Consider the following 22,450-nt stretch of genomic DNA (forward strand, 5'->3'; position numbering starts at 1 on the left):
TATTAAGATACAATTCATATACAATGCAATTCAGCCATTTACTTTGCATAGTTCTGTGGGTTTTCATGTATTCAGAGTTAGGCAACCACCTCCACAGTCAAGAGAAGAGAAGAGAGGAGAGGAGAAGAGAGAAGAAAGGAAGGAAGGAGAGAGAAGAGGGAAAAGAGAAGCAAGAGACTTAGAGGCACAACTCTTTGTCGCTGGAGGGTCTCCCACTGCTGCCCAAAGGGACAGAGTTCCAGTCGCCTGGTTACCAAACAAACTCTCTTACCAAATGAAGCAAGAGAGAAAGCAAAAGAAAACTGTTCATTCGCAAAACTGAGACTCAACCGAGTTAAAAAATTAAGTTGTACAGATCAGAAATGTAATCATAGGAGACAAGCTCTGAGAGTTTTTCAATCACTGTGGGGCTGCATCAATTTAAAGTCATGTTACATTAAAGAGAAAAACATCTGGGAAAGTCCCCCCGTGTCACTTCAGATTAGATTTGTGGTTGTGATCAGGCTGTGCATTTTGTTGGCTTTATTTTACATTTTAAAGATACTGCTTAATGCCCATAGATAAGAAACATGTAACCTATGACTTGTTCTTGGTTGCCCAGAGATTAACAGGCAGCACAAATTAACATGAAGAGTGAAACACAGTGTTCATCCAGATTCGTATTAACGGATTAACTAACTTCCTTGGAGCAATCAAACATGGCGCAACTTCAAATCCAGCGACTTTTTTTTTTTTTTTTAAACTCTGCTCCAGTTAATTTAAAAGTTTCACAAAAATCAATCTGTGGTCTGTCTCCCTTCACCTATTCGACCACGCAGGAGGGAAGCGGAAAATTCCACCCAGTTTGTATCAGTGTCTTGTCAAGTGCGACTTCCTTGATCTCACTAGGATCTTGTTAAATTGCATATGAGTTTAGTCCTGGGCTCCGAGGATTTCTAAACATCAAGTTGCATAAAAGTGACACTTCACCAATTTAAGTGATAAGTTTTCAAATTGTGAAGCATCTAATTGCAACAATAAATTCACCTGGCTTTCCTCTCTGGTCAGACATCTGTATCTTTAACAAACAAAAGTGGCAGTTTAAAAACAATTAGACTCAAAAACTCTAATGAATAAAAATCACTGTCTCTACAGATAGCACACAAAGTTGGATGTGCTTCTGCATGGCAGGGCACACAGGCTAAGGACATTCTGAGCCAGGAAATGCCCTGTGAAGTCACGCCTATGGACATCAAAAATCTGGAGGAAACCTTAAAACCTCACTGTGACAGTCATAATGTAGTGACTTTCTCATTACATCCTGTTTTCCTTAGGGGACGGAGAGTGGCCTTCATATTGTTTGACCACAGAATTCCTACCCTGTACATCCAACCATGACACCCACCAACAAACCACCTCTTAACGGCGAGGGCACTGAGCAAAGCAAAGACAAGAAGCGGCAGAGTCTGCAAAAAAATTGAGACGGTTGGATAGGGGTGGGCCTCTCCCTTCAATGGAAGAGGAGGCTGGTGCTAAATATTGCAAGAAACTGGCACATGAGTTTCCAAACTGGCTCTGAGTTGCCAAGGGCACGCAATCTGGAAGGATCTTTGAGGGTCATTTGACTGCACTCTATTTCCCGCTTACATGCTGACTTCGGAACCTGACCTCTGCAGAAGACGAGTCTCCACGGCCTCCACAGCACACAGAATTATTTATCCCTGAACCCCTATATATTAAACACCCTTTCCCGGTAGGTGAAATAACTGTTTGCTGAGTGAATGGATGAATCTTACGATGAACGTTACAAGCATGTGCAAAACACTCTGTGTGACACCTGGCACGTAATAACTCTCAATAAGAGATTTCTCTTCTGAGCACCTGGTAAGCTTTTGGTGCCCGTTAAAGGCAGAAGCTCAGAACCTGGCAGCAGAGTTGGCTGAGGCTCTGATCTCGTCAGGTGGATCGTGCTCCACACAGAAGGGATCTACAAACAGCAGTTCTCTATCGCTAACAGCACATTAGCCCGTGCAATTACCTGGGGCCCTTTGTTTGCTACTGCTCCGACCATTTCCTCCTTGCCCTCTACACCCTTCTTGTATCTTTACCATTTTTTTCCCCACCACGGTTGTACCTATGTGATTGTACCTACTATTTCTATCACCCAGAAAGCAGGACCAACCAATTATCCCAACTTTGGGTACCGTCTGATCCACTGCATGAATCCCAAGAGGAGGGCAGGAAGTCAGAAATAGGAAGAAGTGCTGGGTTTTCTCACTGTGTATGTAGGACGATGTGCTAATACTGTGCAGGAGATAGAGCAATGCCACTCCCTCTCTCAAAGGTGCCAGGTCCTAATCCCCAAAACCTATGAACACATTTAGGTCACACGGCAGAGAGGAATTCAGGTTGCAGGTGAAGTGAGATTGCTAATCAACTGAACTTAAAACGGGAAAACGGGGAGATTGCCTCGGGTTGTCCAGGTGGTCCCAAGGTAATCACAGGGGTCTTCAAAGGCAGAAGAGGGAGGCAGGCGAAGAAAACTACCAAAAGATTGGGTTGCAAAATAAATAAATAAATAAATAAAAGGCAGAGAGATACAATGTTGCTGGCTCTCAGGGCAGGGCCATCACCAAGGAGTACAGTGGCCTTAAGCACAGGAAGTAAGACCTCCCCGGGGGCCTCCAGAAAGGAAGGCTGCTGACACCTGCATCTGACTCCATCCTACAGACCTGGGAGTGAAGAACTGTATGTTGTTCGGAGGCTACATTTGTAGCCACTTGTAACAGCAGCAAGAGGAAACTACTGTGCCTGGATCCAGTGAGCGCTCCTTCTCAGTCAACCCACTGGTTCTCTGATTTGCAAATGGTCCAGCCGAGTGTCTGCTTTAAAATGATTAAGTCAGACTTCAGGGGTCAGGAAGACAAAACAGAAATCTTATATTTGTTATCCTATTACTTTAATCATGGTTTCCTTACGATTTGTGCTTTTTAGCTATTCATATTTAATGGATCAGAACCAGAAATCTACTGAGATGGAATGGCCCACAAAGGCCACCTGCCAGGGCAGACAGAGTGCCTCCTGGATGACGGCAACGGCTAGCCACATGCTCCCATCTCTGTTATGCCTCTTACTAGCCATCCTATCTCGAATCAGTTAACCTAAGCCCATTAGCTTTGTTGTCAAATGGAAATAATAATAGTCCTAACACCTCAAGATGGCAATTAGGGTGTAAAAAGATAGGACACCATGCATACAGTGCTCAACTCAGCACCTAACACGTAGTAAGTGTTTGAAATGAGGAAAAAACAGATCCACAGGACTTAAGTGATTTGCCAGAGTGGAGTTATGTGGCAAAGACAGAAATACAATGCAGCCTCCCTTCCTCAGCTAAAGATCTTCCCCTACAATACCCTGCATCTAATACTGAACTTTTCATGGACTCAAATTGGTGGATTTCAGTCCATATTGGCTTAAATATCAAGGACAATCGTCTTAATTTAACCCCGTTCTCATACAGGTCTCTATAAAACTGTTTGAATTAAGTACCAAACACAATCACACCGACGGGACTAAAACACACCGAGCCAAGGCGCAGGTTCCCATCTAGTTCCGAATGTTTAAACCGAACAGAAAAGAATACGTGTTCACTGACTGCTGACATTCAACCCATTTTCACGAAGACAAGGTGGCTCATTAACAAAGACATAAAATCAAACTATGAAACCAAGGGAGGGTCAAACTGCAAAAAGCCCAGTGGGGCACTATGGTTACAAAGAAGCCAAGACCTAGCCTGGCCCTCTGCAGGCTCCAAAAGCTCAGCAGGGACTGCAGACATGACAGGAAAGGAAAGCACGTGGTGGGACAGGAGAGACACCGTGTCTCAGAGGAAAGTGTCCGGGGCGGGGGGTGGGTGGAGGATCTGGAGGGCTTTAGGGGAGGTCAGCCTTGACTAGTTGACTAGAGGGATACGCTAATGACAGCAATGCTCAGTGCCAGCCACTGTGCTTGGTGATCTGCAGGCCTTGTCGTCCAACCTTCCTGCAAACCCTGATTGGTAGGAACCATTAAAAACTACGGTTTACCGATGAGGAAACTAAAGTTCAAAGAAGTTCAAAATTTGGCCGAAGGTCACACAACTAGGAACTAGAGGGGCCTGGACTTGGACCCTTCAGTCTGACCTTGAAAGTACTGATACTCCTGACAAGAGGAACAGCAGTGACTCTGTGGGGCAAGTCTGTGGCAGGAACGGGGATCCTGAGACTTGAGGGCCCAGGAGGTCAGTCTGAACTGTGGGACCAGCGTGGCACCAGCCATGAGCCCAGATGTACAGTCACAGCACAGGTGGCTGGGAGACAAGGTGCTTCTGCCCCAGAGCATAGAGTGGACCCCACCTCAGGGCTCCAAAGTGCCGAGGCAGCCCTACCAGGGAGGCGCACGGCAGAGCATGACATGTTGATCAGTTTCTGCTGTGCGGTGGGGCCCGTCCCCCACACCCCAGACAGGTCTCAGACAGCCTCCTGAAACCGCCCTGGGGGCCCCAGAGGCCCTGAGGTCTCCAGAGCTTGTCACTCAGGCACCGAATACACTTAGTCTAATTGGATATTATTCCTCCTTTATGAAGCCAAGCAGGTTGTTACCCAGTTCCCTGGGTAAGACACTTGCAGCTTCATTTTGCAATTACATCTCCCTGGTATTTGTCATGGCACAGAAGTGAAATCTCTGTGTTGCTGGTCCCCGATGTCAGCTTTTCCTTCTGTTTAAAACATAGGTGCTATGCCAGGTCTTTTTAAATCTGTAAGCGCTTTTCCATCCTCTCAAGGAAAAAAAAAAATTCTGCAATATCTGACCAATTATTTTCTAACCCACATTAAAAATAGATGCCATTTCCACTGCCACAGTGGCAGTTATTAAAACTGCTCACAGCCATCCTTCTTTCTGTTCTCAGTTTTGGGGGCACACAGTAGGCTTGCACATCCCTGTCCTTTCGAAGCTGGGCATGGCTGTTTGGGCCAGTGAACTGTGGGAGGGAAATAAAACTTCTGGGTGGAAGGTTTCTAAAGGCCAAGCACTGATTTGTCATGTCCCCTTCTCTATCAGACCTTCTCGAGGTCAGTGACTTTACTGAGCAGAACACCCACCCCTTTCCATTTCTCATGAGTGAGAAATAAATTCATTGTTACTGAGTCATAGAGATACGGGGATTTTTGTTACTGCAGCACAACCTAATGCATTCTAACTGGTAAAAGCCATTATAAACCAGTTCAAGTAGTGTCTTTATATTCTACCTCCTCATCACAAAGCTGGCTTTCCTTTTGCCTCCTAGCAGCATGGGACCACTCATGAGCTATCAAGGGTGGGTTGGGCAGATCACCTAGGTTGTGACGTGCATCCTATGTCCTACATCCTTTTTGATTCCACCTCTCTATACAGCACACCAGCACACCCTCTTCGTTGGACCCCACCCAGATTCAGAGAGCAAGAAAATAAGACTTTGGTTTTCTCCCCAACTTGTCTTGAAAGGGTTACAGGTGGAGTCACCAACATTTCAGTTACAAAATACAAATCCAGGCACAGTCCTTTCTGAATGCCTTAGCATCATTTCTTCTGAGGCTGTCTCACCAACATAGACTGATCAATCCCTGCCTTCAGAGAAGCATCTTCTGTGCCTGCTCCTTCTGTAATAGCAGCTGGTGGCCCACAGCAGAAAGCTGAAACATTCTCAGCCACACTGCTGCTGAGGCCAGATGTTGTTCTCTGGAATAAGGATGATATCTCTGCTAAGGACCTTATTGGGAAGGAAAATTCATGGCTTTGTATCCCAAGCAGGGTGCTCACCTCTCACAGGTACACCTAAAAGGGTGTACTCTCACACACTCTCACACACCCAAATACCCAAAAATAACAGAGTAGGATCAAATAAATACAGCTATCATGATGGGCCAGACACCTCATATGCGTGATTTCTAATGTTCACAGTGAAGTAACGCTCCGAGGGGTGAAAAGGCAGAGCCCAGAGGTGAAAGCAGCTTTCCTACCACTACACCAAACTTCCATCCCTCATGCTTCTTCCTTTTTGGTGTTTTTTTGTATTATTCTTCCTGCCAGGAAAATCCTCTCCAATTATATCCATTCTGAAAAGTCTTGTTCCTGTTTCCTCCATTGGATGTTCCATGCTATCCACACTCACCCTGAACCCCTCCTTCTGGAACCTTTTTCCGCAGTGTTGACATCTTCCCTGTTCAGGCTGCTACCACAAAATATCATAGACAGAATGGCTTAAGCAACACACATGTACTTCTCACAGCCCTGGAGGCTGGACGCCCAAGAACAAGGTATCAGCAGATGCATTCCTGGTGAGAGCTCTCATCCAGGCTTACAGACAACCACCTCACTATGTGTTCATAGGCCTTTCCTCAGTGCATGCCCAGAGAGAGCGAGATCTCTCTCTCTCTCTCTCTCTCTTCCTCTTCTTCTAAGAGCACCATTCACATCACAAGAGATTCCCTCTCATGACCTCACGGAATCACAATCACCTCCCCCAAACCCCCACCTCCTTACATCATCACACAGGGACTCAGACTTCAGCATATGACTCCAGAGGGGACATAAACATTCTGCCCATAATAGGCAGCAACGGAACTGGTATGTTAACTATAGGCACACAGTCTAGCTGCCTATATTTTCTAATTTTTCAAGGTTGCCACTCTTTCGCTTCATAACATAGGTCTTGACAATGCAACAGCAGCAGCCGTGGCAACGGCGACTGCCAACATCTACAGGCATGTCCATATGCAGGGACTTCAACAAGCAGTCCACACAGATGATGTCCTATCTGCAGGGCTCTCTCCTACACTCCATACCTGTCTCTCTCTGCCCCAATGTCACCTTACCAATGAAGACTTCCCCCAAAACCCTAACAAAAGCCATGCTTGGCACACAGTAGGCCCACAATACATATCGGATGAGTGAAAGAATGAACGGATGGATGGAAAACGCCCTTCAAAGCCAAGTCTGTGGACTCCTTATGATGTGTGAGTGCCATGCGATGGCCATGAGAAGACCCAACTGGTTCCATCATCAGCTTCCTGAGAAGTAATGCGCACCCCAGACTCACTGGGGATTGGCACCACTGTTACTGAGCCCAGCGTGACCCATCCTATGCCACAGAGCTGGGCCAGGGCCAGAATCAGAACCAAAAATAAATGGCCTCCAGCTTTCTAGCCTCTCAGTAGGAATATCTAAAGTATCTTTAATCAAACTTTAGAGGCTCAAATTGCCCACAATTCTAGAAATGCCTCCAGTTACTATGGATTTATCAGTGAAGAGAATGAAATAAAGAAAATTTGTTTCATAGTTAAAGCCAAGGCCACTTTATCCCAGATGTACTTAAATCACTTAGCTCTTAACAGAATCTTTAACTATAAATATACTAAATTTGGTAGTAGGATAGATTAACTACAAAAGGAAATTAACACTGCCTCAGAGAATGGAGATAACATATTAAAGCCACTGATAGGCTACTTCTGAGAATTATAACTGGGTAGACCTAACATTTTTAAATGGATATTAGAGATGATGAAATAGTACACGGCCACCCGCCTAAATGCAATTGAATTTACATTGATTAAGGTAGAGGGAGAAAATCTAGTATTACAGAAGTCCTCACAGTAAAAACTTTAAACAAGCCCCAGAATGATTCCTTGGGAAATAGGTTCTGGTGACTAAACTGTGTGTCATTAGTCCTCTGGCTAGAAACTGCAGCTTTTTGTTCCATTATGAACGTGTGTGTGCAGGACTTTGTCTGTGGGTCCATTAACATTTGCCTTCCAAAGAGACCAGCAGTAACCCAAGTCTGCAGGGCTCTGTCATTAGCCCTGTTTGCATTCTCCAAAGCAAACCGCCGGTCTCATGATGCACTACATTAAAAATCCTCTGTGGTATCGACTGCCTGAAGCTGATGCTTCCCCGTTAAATACAGCACAGCTCAATTAACAGCTCTTCAATATACAATTTAATTTTTCTTTCATCTTGATCCACAGCCTGGCTCAAAATGAAGAATGCTAGAATAGATGTACTTTGAATATTGAAGCAAGTCTTTATAAATAAACCTATCACACTTGTAATGATTTCTGTCATAACATGACAGAAGAGATGAAGCTCGGCGTCTGGCACTTCTACTCACACGTCATTTTTCCAACATCACCAGAACCTACTTTTTTTTTTTTTTTTTGGCCTTGGCTTTTCCCTAACGCTTATTTTCCAGTTATCCCTGAATGGCATTCTGCTGTTGGAGAAAAGTTTATCCATTTTTTCCCCCTTCCCTGTGTGACAATTCTTCAGAAGGAACAAAGAAAATTACTATTCTGTTACTTACATGTAAGGTAAGGAATGTAACTTATAAATGAATTATGAAGGTCTTACCCTTGGAAAGACATACATATTTCATCATAAATGTGATCCATAACACTTATCCACATACAGTATTTATATTTACACATGATTATCCAAGGTTTCTTTTAATCTCACCAAGCCCATACTTTCATAAGCAAATCAAACATTCTCCTTTAACCTATAAGGCACAGAAGAGAATGTACAAAAGGTGCTCCCAATTGACCCTGCAACACACACTCTCTCCCTGGGTGGAAGGTATTATATTTACAAAGAACGCTGGGAATCCAGTGATTTCTCGAAGGTATACGAGGCAGTGTTCAAACAGCTCCGTGTGCTTGCTGTTGGTCACAAAGAGGCAGCTGCTCCACTTTGGACCAGAGACAGTTTCTTCCGTTTAAACATATTCATAAAAACACACTTAACAACACTTAATGCCATGGGTAGCAGCAGAGTAGCGGTGACACGGATTCCTCACAGTCTCTTCCAGCTGCCTGGGGAAAGCAAAGGGCCATCCCTCTGCCAGTGAATGAAGCATCAGGGGAGACCGATAAAACCTTGGTCTCTTTATGATCAAATCATTCCAGCTGGTCTTTTTTAGACTACAGGAGAAGGTTTGTCGCCAAGCTGGGTAACGTCATAGCCACGTCACAATGACAAATGACTTATTTAAAATTTACTGGTTTTATCCCAGTGTATTCTTCATGTTATAATTTATAACTTACTTTTAAAATTCAAAATACATTTCAGAGTTTTCAACTCATTCAGTGTCTACTGGCATGAAATAGAAATGACACATAAATATGCATATGTATGTGTTTGTATGTATATACACACACTGGCAAAAGAACGAGCATTCAGAACAGGAACTGACAAAACTACCCACATTTTAAACATCCTCCTTCCATTCTTCTTCTTCTTCTCCCTGACACTGTACTGCTTATATAATTTAGAGGGAACTATACAAAAGCTGTAAGAGACTTTTTAATTGTCAGAGACAGAGCACTTAGAATTTATAGTAATTAACTAGTCATTATTTCAAATAAGAACATTAATTGGTATGTTCAGAAAATCTGCAGCACTGCAAAATTTAAAACAAACATTACAAAGATATCATTTACAACTAATCTATATTTACCACTGAAGTGAGCTTCAAACTATATTTCTTTCTATTATGCTTTTATTGGCTACAGCACACAGCAAATGGGGTGTTACGCATAGCTTCCTAAACACCTAAATTTATAAAACCCAATTACATAAATTAATTAGGAATGAACCATACATTTATGCCTTTGTTTGCAACTGCAACATATTAAACATGACAAAGTTAATAAGTAGACCCTAAAAGAAAAAATAGTGCCATGTATTCATTTTCCATAACAAATTTTTATGAGATTTAATTTGACTTGTCTAGTTCTAAGGGTCATGATTCTTAATAAATATGCAGTTTCTTGCCATTTCATATATATGTAAGGGTATGTTTTTATGGCTCCTAAAGGACCAAGAATATATAAATTCAGGAGCATTTATTTCCTGATCGAGAGACAGAAGGACAAAGAATTACTCAAATATTATTTCTACCTTGCTCATCTCCTATGCTGTTACCAAAGACAACGTTTTGGTAATCAGAGCAGTACACACACAAAATTGATTGGCCATCACCTAGCTTATCATAAGATACATCCATTAAAATAAGCTTAGTCTTAGCTCCAAGGGGGAATAAAACATTGATAGGGGTTGAAGCCAATAAGAAGAAAATGGCAGGAAACAGAATATAATCTCTCAATACGAAAATCAGAACCCCAAAAATGTGTCATTTTTTTTTTTTAAAATCAAACAATCCTGTATCATTGTTGTTCAGAATGGTATCTTCCTACATAGAAAATGCTGAAAGCAAATAGTATGATTTTTTTAAAAGGCAAAAAGAAAAAAGTCTGGGATGAAGATAATCTCTCCCCTTGCCCCCTAATCAATGCATACTCCTAACTGAGTCATTCATTTGTGTCCACAAGACTCCCGGGTTCAGAAAGGCAAGTCAGCTGAGTGTGTGTTTGAGTCCATGCTTCTGACGTGCTTTAAGAGTCATGGTTAGAGGAAAAGTAGTCACTTCATGAAAAGTCTGTTCCAGGCCTCTGTTCTGTCACAAGCCCTGGCAAACGAACGAAATTCTTCAGGTCACAGACCACCTTGGCAAGTCAGGCGATGCTCCCTGGTTCCCTGCCCGACCTGTACTTGCTGGCTGGAATGAGAGGGATCCCTCAGCAGAATAAATAAGGAGGCAGAGCTCCTCATATAACCACAGGAGGTGAAGCAAAGTTTATCTTAGAAGGGCCTGACTTCACCTTTGTAAGGCAACATCCTCTCCCAGGACCCTGGGGATGCGAAACAGTGAACAGGGGAAGCAGCCTCCAGCCCTTGTGGGTTCCTCCAGGTGCCTCCAGCTCAACAGGATGCACACACATTCATTTCTCTCCCTCCTCCTTCTTCTCCCACACTCTGGCTTTCAGGAAATGGTGCAACAAGCTAAGCACCACCTGGAAAGAGCCTAGATCTCTTCCCCCTCCCCTGCGGCCAGCCCTGCCCACCTGTGTCCGCTGCTCCACCCCTCTCCAAGCCTCCCTTCTCCATCCCCACTACCCTCGCCTCCCCAGGCTCCCATGTCTCTTTCTGCAAGACTCCTACACCAGTCTCACCAGGCTAGGCTCCAAATGCTGGCAGAATCGACCTCCCAAATGTTCCCTGGAGCAAGGACAAAGCCATTTTAATTACTCCATTCCTGACCACTGTACCCCTCACCCCCAGGATAAACTCCCCCCGAGGCTCTTCGTAATACGCGCGACCTTTCCTATTTACCCTCCACTTCCGCCACACCTCCACCATCTACCTATATCCCAGCTCTCCTGAAGAGCCAGTCTTCCCAAACGTGCTTTTGCACCATCAGCCTCCAGACCTTTGCCTATGGGATGCTGTCAGACTGTAATACCCAGCCCCCCCCCCTTTTTTGTTTTGCCTCTCTTCCCTTTGCTAACTTCTACTAATTCTTCAAAACTCACCTCTCTGACCATTTTCTCTGACTCCCCCTCACACTGGCCAACTGCATTAGATATTACGGTGGTGTTCAAAGTGTAGAGTCTAACTGCCCTCCCCCTTCAGCGTGAGCTGCATGAGGTGATTCAGTTCGGATGAACTGTCCTACACGAATAGTACTGTGCTCTCCGCCTCACTCTCCCATTCCTGGATCACTTGCTCTGAAAGAATTATAAGGACCCTCCCCCAGCAGCCTTATGCAGCCGTCCCTGTGGTCTCTAGCCAAGAGCTATGTGGGTGCACCATCGGGGGCAGGGATCCTCTAGCCCCAGGCCAATCATCCGATGACACGTTTTGCTTTGTTTTAAGAAATATTTATTTATTTATTTATTTATTTATTTATTTATTTATTTTAAAGAACGAGAGCAAGTAGGGCATGTGGGGGCGAGGAACAGAGGCAGAGGGAGAGACAAACTCAATCAGACTCTGCACTGAGCACAGAGCTTGACGCGGGCCTAGATCTCATGACCCTGAGATCATGATCTGAGTTGAAACCAAGAAGTCAGATGCTTAACTGACTGCGCCACCCACGTGGCCCTTCAGGTGACATCTTGACAGCAACCTCATGGGAGAGCCCGTTCCAGAACCACCTAGGAAAAGCACACCCCGCACACACCAGTTCCTGACCCATGGAAACTCTGGGGGACAATATACATTGACCATGAGGGTAACTTTTGGGATAAAGAAGTAACTACTGCGGATGCCCTTCCAGTGTGCTTTCACCACACCCTGCAGCTCCCTCTGTATCCCTAGGACCCAGCACAGCACCTGGCGCACTGGTGACACTGCAGACATTTGAGCAAGAGATGGTAGATGCTGAATGAACACATCTATGAACAAAGGAACCAACACCAGGAGAACTACAGGGAATGCACCTAAGATATTCTCACACCAGTTATGTGGATGCTCTACTGTGATGTTAATGTAAGACAAACATTTATAATCAACATTTATTCACTTTAGAAAGAACAGAGGCATTGCCATGTATCCATAATAACATTTCAAGAGGCTAGACCATACATCATTTTGGAAGTCACTGCTCTAAGAGTCTTTTCTTTTTTCCAATAAAATGACCTCTTTATTGAGAGATAATTCACACACCATGCCATTTTCCCGAAGTGTACAATTCAATGGTTTTTAGTATATTAAGTGAAATGTGTAAAGAGTATCACAGTCATTTTGGAGGCATTTTCAACACCCCCAAAATAAAAAAATAGATAAATATTTTTTCAGCTCCCCAATTAAAGAAGTAAATTAAAATAAGATTCTACAGGGACAAGTGAGCAGTACAGTTGGTTAAGCATATGACTCTTGGTTTTGGCTCAGGTCATGATCTCATGGGTCACAGGATCAATCCCCAAGTCAGGCTCCGTCCTCAGTGGAGAGTCTGCTTGAAGATTCTCTCCCTCTGCCCCAGCCCCCACCCCTGCGCATGCTGGAGTTATTTAAAAATGAAATAAGATTTGGGGTGCCTCGATGGCTCACTTGGTTAAGCAGCTGCCTTCACCTCGGGTCATAATTCCAGGGTCCTGGGATCGAGTCCCACACTGGGCTCCCTGCTTGGCAGGGAGCCTGCTTCTCCCTCTCCCTCTGCCTTTAGCTCACCCTGCTTGTGCCTTCGCTCTCTCTCTCTCTCTCTCTCTCTGTAAAACAGAAAAATAAATAAAAATAATAAATAAAAAATAAGATTCTACTTAAAACCTGTTAAAATAGCTAAGATCAAAATAAATAAAGGTAAGAGGATAATACTTTGTGTCGACAAGGCTATAACGATACAAACCTTCTTAGGCAATACTGGTGAAAAAGCTACTTGATCCAATTCTGGAAAGTATTTGGCAGTATGTGTCACGAATACAAAAACTATGTATAGCCTTTAAACAGATAAGTTCTAAGATTCTATGGAAGTAACCACATATGTAATGATTTGCCATCAAAGCACTGTCATTAGAAATGGGAAGCTAAGATAATTATCTAACATGAATAAATAAATAAATACATAAATAAATTATGGGGGCACTTGGGTGGCTTAGTTGTTTAGGTGTCTGCCTTTAGCTCAGGTAATGATCCCGGGGTCAAGCCCCATGTCCATCTGGCTCCCTGCTCAGCGGAGACCCTGCTAGCCTGCTTCTCCCTCTCCCTCTCCCTCTGCCCTTCCCCCTCACTCATGTGAGCACTATCGCTCTCCCTCCCACTCAAAATGAAAAAATAAGATCTTTAAAAAAAAATAATTCAATAAATTATGGTTTGTCTCTAGGATAAGCCATGTCCAGGTGGGTAGTAAGAGCACTGTGTTTTAAGAACTTTTAATGACATGGAAAATGCTCTTTAAGTGATATAAATAAGAAACAAACATTATCAGTAGGCACCACAGAATTAATCTCAAGTCCCTCATTTGTTAACCCCATGGCCTTGGGAAAATTCCTTCATCTTTCCACAGCTCAGTTTCCTCAAATGCAACATGAAGATCATAAGGAATGTATCTTAAAGAGATACTACAAAGATTAAACTTGGTAAGCCATAAAAAAAAAAAAATTCAACATTCAATGGCTGGAAGTGGGAGGTATTATTAGCAGTATCATTACTTAGCTTTGCAACACAAAAAAAGACTCAAGGGTCTGGAACCCTGCTCTGCCACTTCTTAGCTCTATGACCTTAAACATATTCCTTCAACACTAAGAGTCTTGCTTGACTCACCTAAGGAAATGGTGATATTTGTTTCATCTCCAAAACACACTTTTGAGGGGGAGTGAAGTCTAGGAAAGCAGCAGGAGCTCAACAGTGGCTCCCAGACTACTCACTATATCTACATGAAGACTTAACCAAGAAAGTTCCTCAGTCTTTGGCCAGAAGGAATATAAAAAGAGGAGGAGATTCTATCTAATCTCTTTACTGAATCTAGCTGAATCTAGACAGCCCCCGAGTCGTCCTGCAGAGGACTTAGAACCAGCATCCACTCTGTCAGCTCTCTCAGCATCACATCCCATCTCTCTAAGGTGAAGACCAGAATGGGGCCAACATTTAGTGTTCCTAGTAGCAGAAGCCCTAAAATACCAGGGTGTTTTGTCTTCCCCCCTTCTTTGCTTCTTCCTAATTGCTGTCTTTTTTTCCCCCCATTATTCCGACAATTAAAATACTATGTGCTGCTGTTGACTGCAAAGAGAAAATAAAGTATAATTTTCAATGACAGGCTCATCTCGGAAGTCACTGATCCTCATTTTGGATTGACATCCCACTGCTACTCCCAGGGCATTAAGAAACTTAGTCTCGGTGCCTCCATCAGGAACCAAACAACTTATGTGACACAGAGGCAGCAGATGGGCTTCAAGCCACTGGTTGTTTTCGCCTGTGACAGTCCACTGAGGATTCAGAGGCCATCACCACACGTGGCGGAAGAGCGCCCTGGCCAGAAGCAGTATCTGCCACACACAAGGGGATGTGAATTATGGTACTGTCCGACCTGACAACAATTAACAAGAGCTGCTGGTCCATGAAATCTATACAAATAACGCACCTGTATTAAAAAGAAAAATTTTTATTCATGGGACTAAAAATCCACCTGTTTTCATTTTTTAAGAATCCATCTATTTTTAAATTTAAAATTCCACATATCATTTTCTTAGCATGGACATACACCTCTATCAGCCACGCAGACTCGAAACTTCACAGTCACCTTCTCCAGCTCTATCTACTTCAGCCTGAACATCTGATCAGTCGTCTGATTCCGGAGATCATGTTCTCTCGCCTTCTCTGTCTCTTCCCGCAGCCGCCTCACTAGATCTACACTTACAGCATTCACCTCCAGTATGGGGCTGGAGGAATCTCTCAGGCACTGTACTTAAAAGCCCTGTAATGTTCCACATTTCCTAGCATAAAAATTCCAAACTCCTTAGCCTGCTATTCCAGACCCTACAAAGATTTCACCTCTTCTCCTTCCTACTCCCACTAAAATTATCTGTTGACACATTCATTGCAATGGTGAAACTTAAAATACAAGCAATTCAATGGATGGATGAATGGCTGGATGGACGGACAAACGGATGGAATAATGAATAGCTGGTGGGAAGGATAGTTGGACAGACGGATGCACAGTGGAGCTTTCCCATCCTAGTCTATTGTTTCATATAATTTCTTTCTGTTTCATTGCTGCCTACCTCCCACCTCTTTTCGATGGGACCCTTCTAGGTCCAACTCTTCCACAAAGCCTTCCCTCACCCCACCTTCTATCCCTTCACTGAAAAAGCCCTATCTGTGTCCTGAACTTCCATCGTTTTTATGTCATTTATCCTATCCTCTCCATCATAGAGTTCTTTTACAAGCAAGTTTCCTGCCTCCTAGATTTGAATTCCTGGCAGGCAGGGCTGGTTTAAGCACCAGCATCATTGCCTCTACAGCACTTAGCAGAGCGTCCATAACAAAACAGTTCATTAATCAATAATTACTCATGAACTGGCTGGCTAGTCAAAGTAATTTTTGATTTTTATTTTTCACTCCTAAAACACCATGATTTAGAATTCAAAAATCCTCTGTTCTAGAATTTTAGAAAATTAGTGGTCTAAGTGTACCTAAGTAATGGCAAGGAGGTAAGCAGGGTCTAGCTTTGCTCTTTCCCCAACTAGCTGAGCAAGTTGCTTCTCGCGTCCCTGCATATTCTTCACCAGCACAGTACCCACCTGTGGACGCAGGTGATCTGTGAGAGCCTTCCTATGTTCCCAGTCCACAGTGCCAAAATTCCATAAAGATCAGTGAATGCAAACTGATGACCCTGTAGGAAGCCACCATGAATCTAACATTGCACTGGCTGAGATTAGGTTTGAAAAGAACAAAAGGGCTGGAGAATCTGTCCGCGGGTGGTAATAATGGCTTTTCTGTGTCCCCTCCAATCAGGAAGCTAACTGCAATAGCTCTGGAAGACATGCTCTGCCTACAGGCACCACCTTCCCTGGTTGCTGTCACCATTCCTGTCCAGGATCTGAGGTGCTGGCAGACACATGTGTCCAGGGCAGCACCATCAGGACCAAGGAGAGCACAGATACGTATTTGCCACCTTCCAACTTCCCACAAGTGAAAAGAATTCAAGGTAGCAAGCTTTCACCATCACCGTTAACTCACGTCCAGTCTGAAAAACCATGCTTAGGGCTTATTCCAGGCGTGGTTTTCTTCATGTGATGGTAACAGACAAAATGTGAATAATTTGTCACTACCACACCAGTGGAGAAAAATGGTCAGACTGTGTCATGCCCAAGACCTTTGTGAATACTGACCCCGGTGTCTTAGCTATCCCCTAGCTCTCTCTCTTCCTCATCAATTTTTATTCTCTCATCTGTCCAAAAATTGCCCCCCTCCCAACCTGTGGTGGGAAGAATAAATGTTAAAGGTCCCATCTCCTGATCATGACCTCATCTTGTAAACTGAGACATGGTCTTCTTGTTAACGAAGAGAAGTTTGCCCAATTTGATTACCGAATATGCTGTATCTCTGCCAAGAAAATAAACAGAGGTGCACCGGGGTGGCTCAGTCAGTTCAGCGTCTGCCCTTGGCTCAGGTCATGATCCCAGGGTCCTGGGACTGAGCCCTAGGTTGGGCTCCCTGCTTAGCAGGATGTCTGATTATCCCTCTTCCTTTGGCCCTCCCTGACTCGTGTTCACTTGCACGAGTGTACACTCTCTCCCTCAAATAAGTAGAAAGAAAATACCCCCCAAAGTAGAAAGAATATACCCTCCAAAATACATAGAATTTTGCCTTTTCCTTTTTAAACTTCTATCCAAATACATTCAGAACATGCATTATACAGGCCAACGTATTTCCCTTCTCCATTAAAATACATCTCCCTTTTAGGGGGCGGATGGGTGGCTCAGTGGGTTAAAGCCTCTACCTTTGGCTCAGGTCATGATCCCAGGGTCCTGGGATGGAGCCCCTCACTGGGCTCTCTGCTCAGTGGGGAGGGGCCTGCTTCCTCCTCTCTCTCTCTGCCTGCCTCTCCGTCTACTTGTGATCTCTGTCAAATAAATAAATAAAATTTTTTTAAAAAATACATCTCCCTTTCAAATGAATCTACCCATCAGCATTCTTCCTTAATATTCATTCATGCCACAACAAGAACCAACGCTTCACACCTCAACAAACGCACTCTCCCATCATCTCCATCACACTCCTGCTGTAGTAAAGGGTAGGCAGGGCAGAGGTGGTTTCCAGATTTTGCCCAGGGCCCGATGGAAGCACACTGAAGGTAACTGAACGGAGCAAGAGTCTGCGGTTTCTCCCTGTCTCCACGGCTCCTTCTTCCCCACCATGCAGCCTTTATGGGCTCCACTTGACCTCCTCTTTCCAAAGACACTAGTTCAAGAAAGCTTAGGGGTAGGAATATGGTTCCTTCGTTTTGTTTTCCCACCGGAATCCAAATCTGATGGGCCTAAATCCACTCCTCTTGCTCCTATACATGGCAGACAGCCTGGGAAGCACTGATATCCTGGAGACATACATTATTTTCTAAACTATTCCAAGAGGCACCTGGGTGGCTCAGTCGGTTAAAGATCTTCCTTCAGCTCAGGTCACAGTCTCAGGGTCCTGGGACTAAGTCCCACGTGGGGTTCTCTGCACAGCATGGAATCTGTATTTCCTTCTTTCCCTCTCTCTCTGCCCCTCCCAATGCTTGCGCTCTCTCTGTCTTAAATAAATAAAATCTTCAAAAAAAAAAAAAAAAAACAAACAATTCCAGGAATTCAGAGGTAAACACAAATTTCTTCATGGAGTTTCCATATAAAAACGAAACACCAAAAAAGCAGGTAAACCAGTAAATAGCAAATATAATGAGAGGGTGGACTATCATATTTTTAAAGGGGCACCTAATACAGAATAGACATTTGAGAGGCAGGCCACCATTTTAGATAAGATATAAATATTTACTGACAATGGATAAATTCTGGTATTCTGGTCAAATTTTTTTCCAATAAAATTTTATTTTTAAAATATGGAAAGCCAAACTATATACGATTATAACAATGTTCCCCAACCAGAAAGTTGATCTGAGAAGCAGATCCATGACTAATTTAATGAATTTCATGGTTATAACCAAGACCAAGGTAACTCCTTTGATATTTAGTTCTTAAAAACTTGACAAACTTAGCTATGTTCCAACATCTAAACCTCAAGATGGCCAAAGCTCAGATCCACTGAGCTAAAGATGTGTGACCAACTATATTCGTAGGAAAGGAAGGAAACAGAGGAAGAGACATGATCTGGAGAACAATCCTTCCTTCCTTCTCATTCCTACTAAAGGCCTCAGTGGCACTTGGAGGATGGTGTCAGGAACAACTCCTCTAAGCCAGCTCCCTGAGGCCAGGCTAGAAAGGAAGGCAGGGTACCAATGTGCCCAAAACATGCCTGGTCTGGCCAGCCAGGTTTGGCGGAAATCCAGAAGCCAAACAAAAGTAGTCCCTTACCAAGTTTTCAGCCAAGACTGCCAGACCAGGATGGCTAGCAAAAGTTTAGGAAATCAAAAGATCAGGAAAGCAGCTTAAAAGGTAGAAAAAATGAAAAGGCTGAAGAATAAATAGAAAAGAATGCCCAATGAGTGGGGTGAAAAGGAGGTGCAGGTGAACTTAATAATGACTCAGAAATAATTTCACATTGGAGTTCCTTGACAACTTGGTCAGTTAAGTGTCCGTTTAGGCTCAGGTCATGATCTCAGGGTCCTGGAATCTAGACCTGTGTCAGGCTCTGAGCTCAGTGGGGAGTCTGACTGAGGATTCTCTCTCCCTTTTCCTCTGTCCCTGCCCCCACTCACATGTGCAGTACCCTCTCTCTAATTTAAATATATCTTAAAAAAAAAAAAAGAAAGAAAGAAAACTATTAATGTCTACTTTTCTCTTATATTTTCTCCCAGCCCATTATTCATATAAAAGACTGCTTTGGCCTAGCCAAACATTTCTCATCATATCTCTTAGCTATTAACACTCTGGACTTTGAGTATAGCCTTAAATAATCAAGTTCAGATCACTAGTATGTTCTCATCACGCCTTCACATGTTTTCGATATTCTTGTAAACTTAGGACATTTTCATTACGTCCTCAATGGTGCCCACATCCCCCAGGTAATGATGCTACATTAACTTTCCTTCTCGAGAAATAATCATCATAATAGACAAGCATTTTGGTTCTTACTTCAGTGGTTGCTGAAGAAAGGAAATATGCTGCCCAATTAGTGGGCCTATTTTTACACCTTGTGATAAAACGTTTTATCAGGGTGTTTCCCAACAGCAAAGCCCCCTCAGTGCAGGGTGGATTAGTAGGGGCATAATCAAACACCAGGAACAATCGTACTGTTTTCAGACCAATGCTCCCTCTAACTGCTTCAGTGAGAGTGACAAATTACGGTCTCCATTTGGACGGCAGAGGTAAATGTTTGCCTTTTAATCTTAAGCTTTTCTTCTGTTTGCACCCTGCTGTGCACTAAGACCTGCTCACAAATAAAAACGGAATGAATTTTTAATAGCCTGAATTGAATTTGGGAGTGATGCCTGTTTTCCCCTCCAGCACTGTGCTCACAAGTGCACACATGCAAAGCACTCCCATCCAGAGAAGACATGCGAAATGAGAGACGGCTGGTCCAACACAGAGCAAGGTGGCGCTTTATGTAAACAGGCAGGCTCACCTTGGGCAAAGGCCACCACACTCTAAAATTAATCCAGCCCTAACAGACAACAAAGCTTCCCTTGGGCTTTGAACAGAGAAGTTGGATCTCTCAGTACCTGGATTAACTGTGAATAAACACCAAGTGAGGTCAAACCTCGTGTAGCCACCTAAGAAGCCAGGTGCCCCTGGAGTGTGAGCACAGTAAGAAGGATGACAATAATAAAATGCTTGTGACAATCCAGGATATAATGAACACTTGACTAAGACGTCAGCAGTACCACTTCGGGCCCTCACAACAGCTTGATGAAGCGGAGATTAATACCATGTTTTACAAAGGGGGAAATGGAGGCTCAGAGAGGCCGAGTGCCGGGACCAGGCCTTTGTTTTTATTCCTTTACTTTTTCTTCCTCTTCTTCTTCCTTCCTTCCATCCTCTGTTACTGTTGCAAGCGCAAATGCAGCAACCATAAAGAAAATCAGTTAAAGACCTGTCTGCCAGGTGAAAGGAATGAAATCAAACCCAGCTAATTCAGCAGCGACTCCTGTGAAACAGGACAGGAGGAAACTGGAAGCCTGGAGCAGAACGTTTAAAGGCCTACTATGTGTTGACGGAAACAGGGGCCAAGGCAGTGATCGGCAAATACGGCTGTTCCACCATGGAGTCCAAGTCTAGCTGGTAACACTCAAAAGAAGAGACACTACGAAAAACATTATTTATCTCCTTCCTTGCTGTCCCAATAGACTTAAAAAGAAAATCCGGTTGTACACTGGCTATTGGGTCACCGGTGACTTCCTCTCGATCCACTACTTTCAAGGGCCCATAAACATTTCTTTTTCCTACTTGGAATGGCTCTTCTTACATGTATTAGTCGTTTCCCTCCTGCCATGGATCATTCCATCCAACAGGCTGCTTAGTCTGTAGTGACTCGTTTATGAAGAAATCTACATACATAAATGCCATCAACTGCTTGATTCGAACAAGAGAAGAGAGATATTTGAGCCTGGAAAAGAGCTTAAGCAAGACACACACACAACCAGCTGTAACTTGGCCAGGGAGGGGAGTGGTTGGGAGGTAGAATGTGCAAGGAGGAGGAGAAAAAGCAGTAGATGACAGCTGTACATGAGTCAGACATGTGAATAAAAGATCACCTCCTCAGGCTCAAAAATATCAGGTGAGCCGGCACTAAGCCGATTCAGAATCGACACCCGCAATGGCTCTAATGAACTAAGGGCATGCCATTATGACAACAATGGGAAGAGCATAAGAAGGGAGAACCCGTGTGAACATCAGGTCCATTGTCCAAAGGTCTTGACACAGGAAGCCTAAAAAAGGAGATATAACAGAGCCACATTAATTGGCCCGTGGGGAAGAAATATTTCTATAACCATAAGGATGTGAATATATATTGTTTCTCTTCTTTTCAAATCAATCCACAGATATGCACAGGAGGCTTAAATGTGGTTATAGAATGGAATATAACAGTTATTATCCATGACACAATAGAAGTAGCAAAGTTGGGGGGCAAGAGGAAAAGGAAAGATATAAGGACCAGTAGGGGGCACCAACAGGCTCACCTAATAAGGTAGAGTCAAGAAGAGTTCTAGAAAACCCACACAAACTTCTCATAAATATGCACATATAAACACATGAACAGATACAGCATAAATGCATACACACACATGCTTATAATGTATAGAATGTGCAATATAAATATATCATATACAAATCTGACATTACAAACATAATGGGAAGAAGGAGATATAACCATTGAAGGTAGTGTAAGTGAGCTGAATCCACATCCGTAACAGCAAAAATCATTAGCGAGTCCCTGAAATTTATAGATCAAGAAATAGCAATCCATTAAAACATAGGAGGCAGGGCGCCTGGGTGGCTCAGTTGGTTAAGCGACTGCCTTCAGCTAAGGTCATGATTCTGGAGTCCCCGGATCAAGGCCAGAATGGGGTGGAGGGGTTGGGGGGGGGAGGTCGCTGCTCGGCAGGGAGCCTGCTTCTCCCTCTGACCCTCCCTGCTTCATGTTCTTTCTCCCTCGAATAAATAAATAAAGTCTTAAAAAAAAAAAAAAAAAAAAAAAACAGGAGGCAGCCCCTGGAAGCATCAAAAACACCAACGTGGTTGCCTTTGTTCATCAGAAAAGTCCCCAGCACAGAATCCATTCTCCATGGAGAACTGCTGAATGAATGAATCAATGAGTGGACAAAAGCAGAGTAAGAAGGGTAGGGTAAGAGCTACTGCTTACTATTGTTAGTCCTTCAGAACTACTTGATTTTTTCTCTAATAGCTGCAAATGTTACTTTTCTTCTGTGTGCATGGGGGCAGACAGGCTTGGTTCATTGTTGTTTTGG

At 43.6% G+C, this 22,450-nt stretch overlaps 1 protein-coding gene across 6 annotated transcripts in view; it reads right to left on the reverse strand.

Moving 5' to 3' along the window:
- Positions 1-22,450, reverse strand: part of WWOX (WW domain containing oxidoreductase) — a 711,319-nt gene that overhangs the window by 609,239 nt on the left and 79,630 nt on the right. The window contains exon 6 of one of the 6 annotated variants that reach the window (XM_059153120.1): positions 11,772-13,100. The exons of the other annotated variants lie outside the window; for them this stretch is intronic. Within the exon in view, the coding sequence (XP_059009103.1) occupies positions 13,059-13,100 (42 nt within the window). The 3' untranslated portion in view covers positions 11,772-13,058. Of the gene's footprint in view, positions 1-11,771; positions 13,101-22,450 lie in introns of those variants that run through there. 6 annotated transcript variants of the gene reach the window in all.

This window comes from Mustela lutreola, chromosome 16 (assembly GCF_030435805.1).
Source record: "Mustela lutreola isolate mMusLut2 chromosome 16, mMusLut2.pri, whole genome shotgun sequence".
Classification (NCBI taxonomy): domain Eukaryota; kingdom Metazoa; phylum Chordata; class Mammalia; order Carnivora; family Mustelidae; genus Mustela; species Mustela lutreola.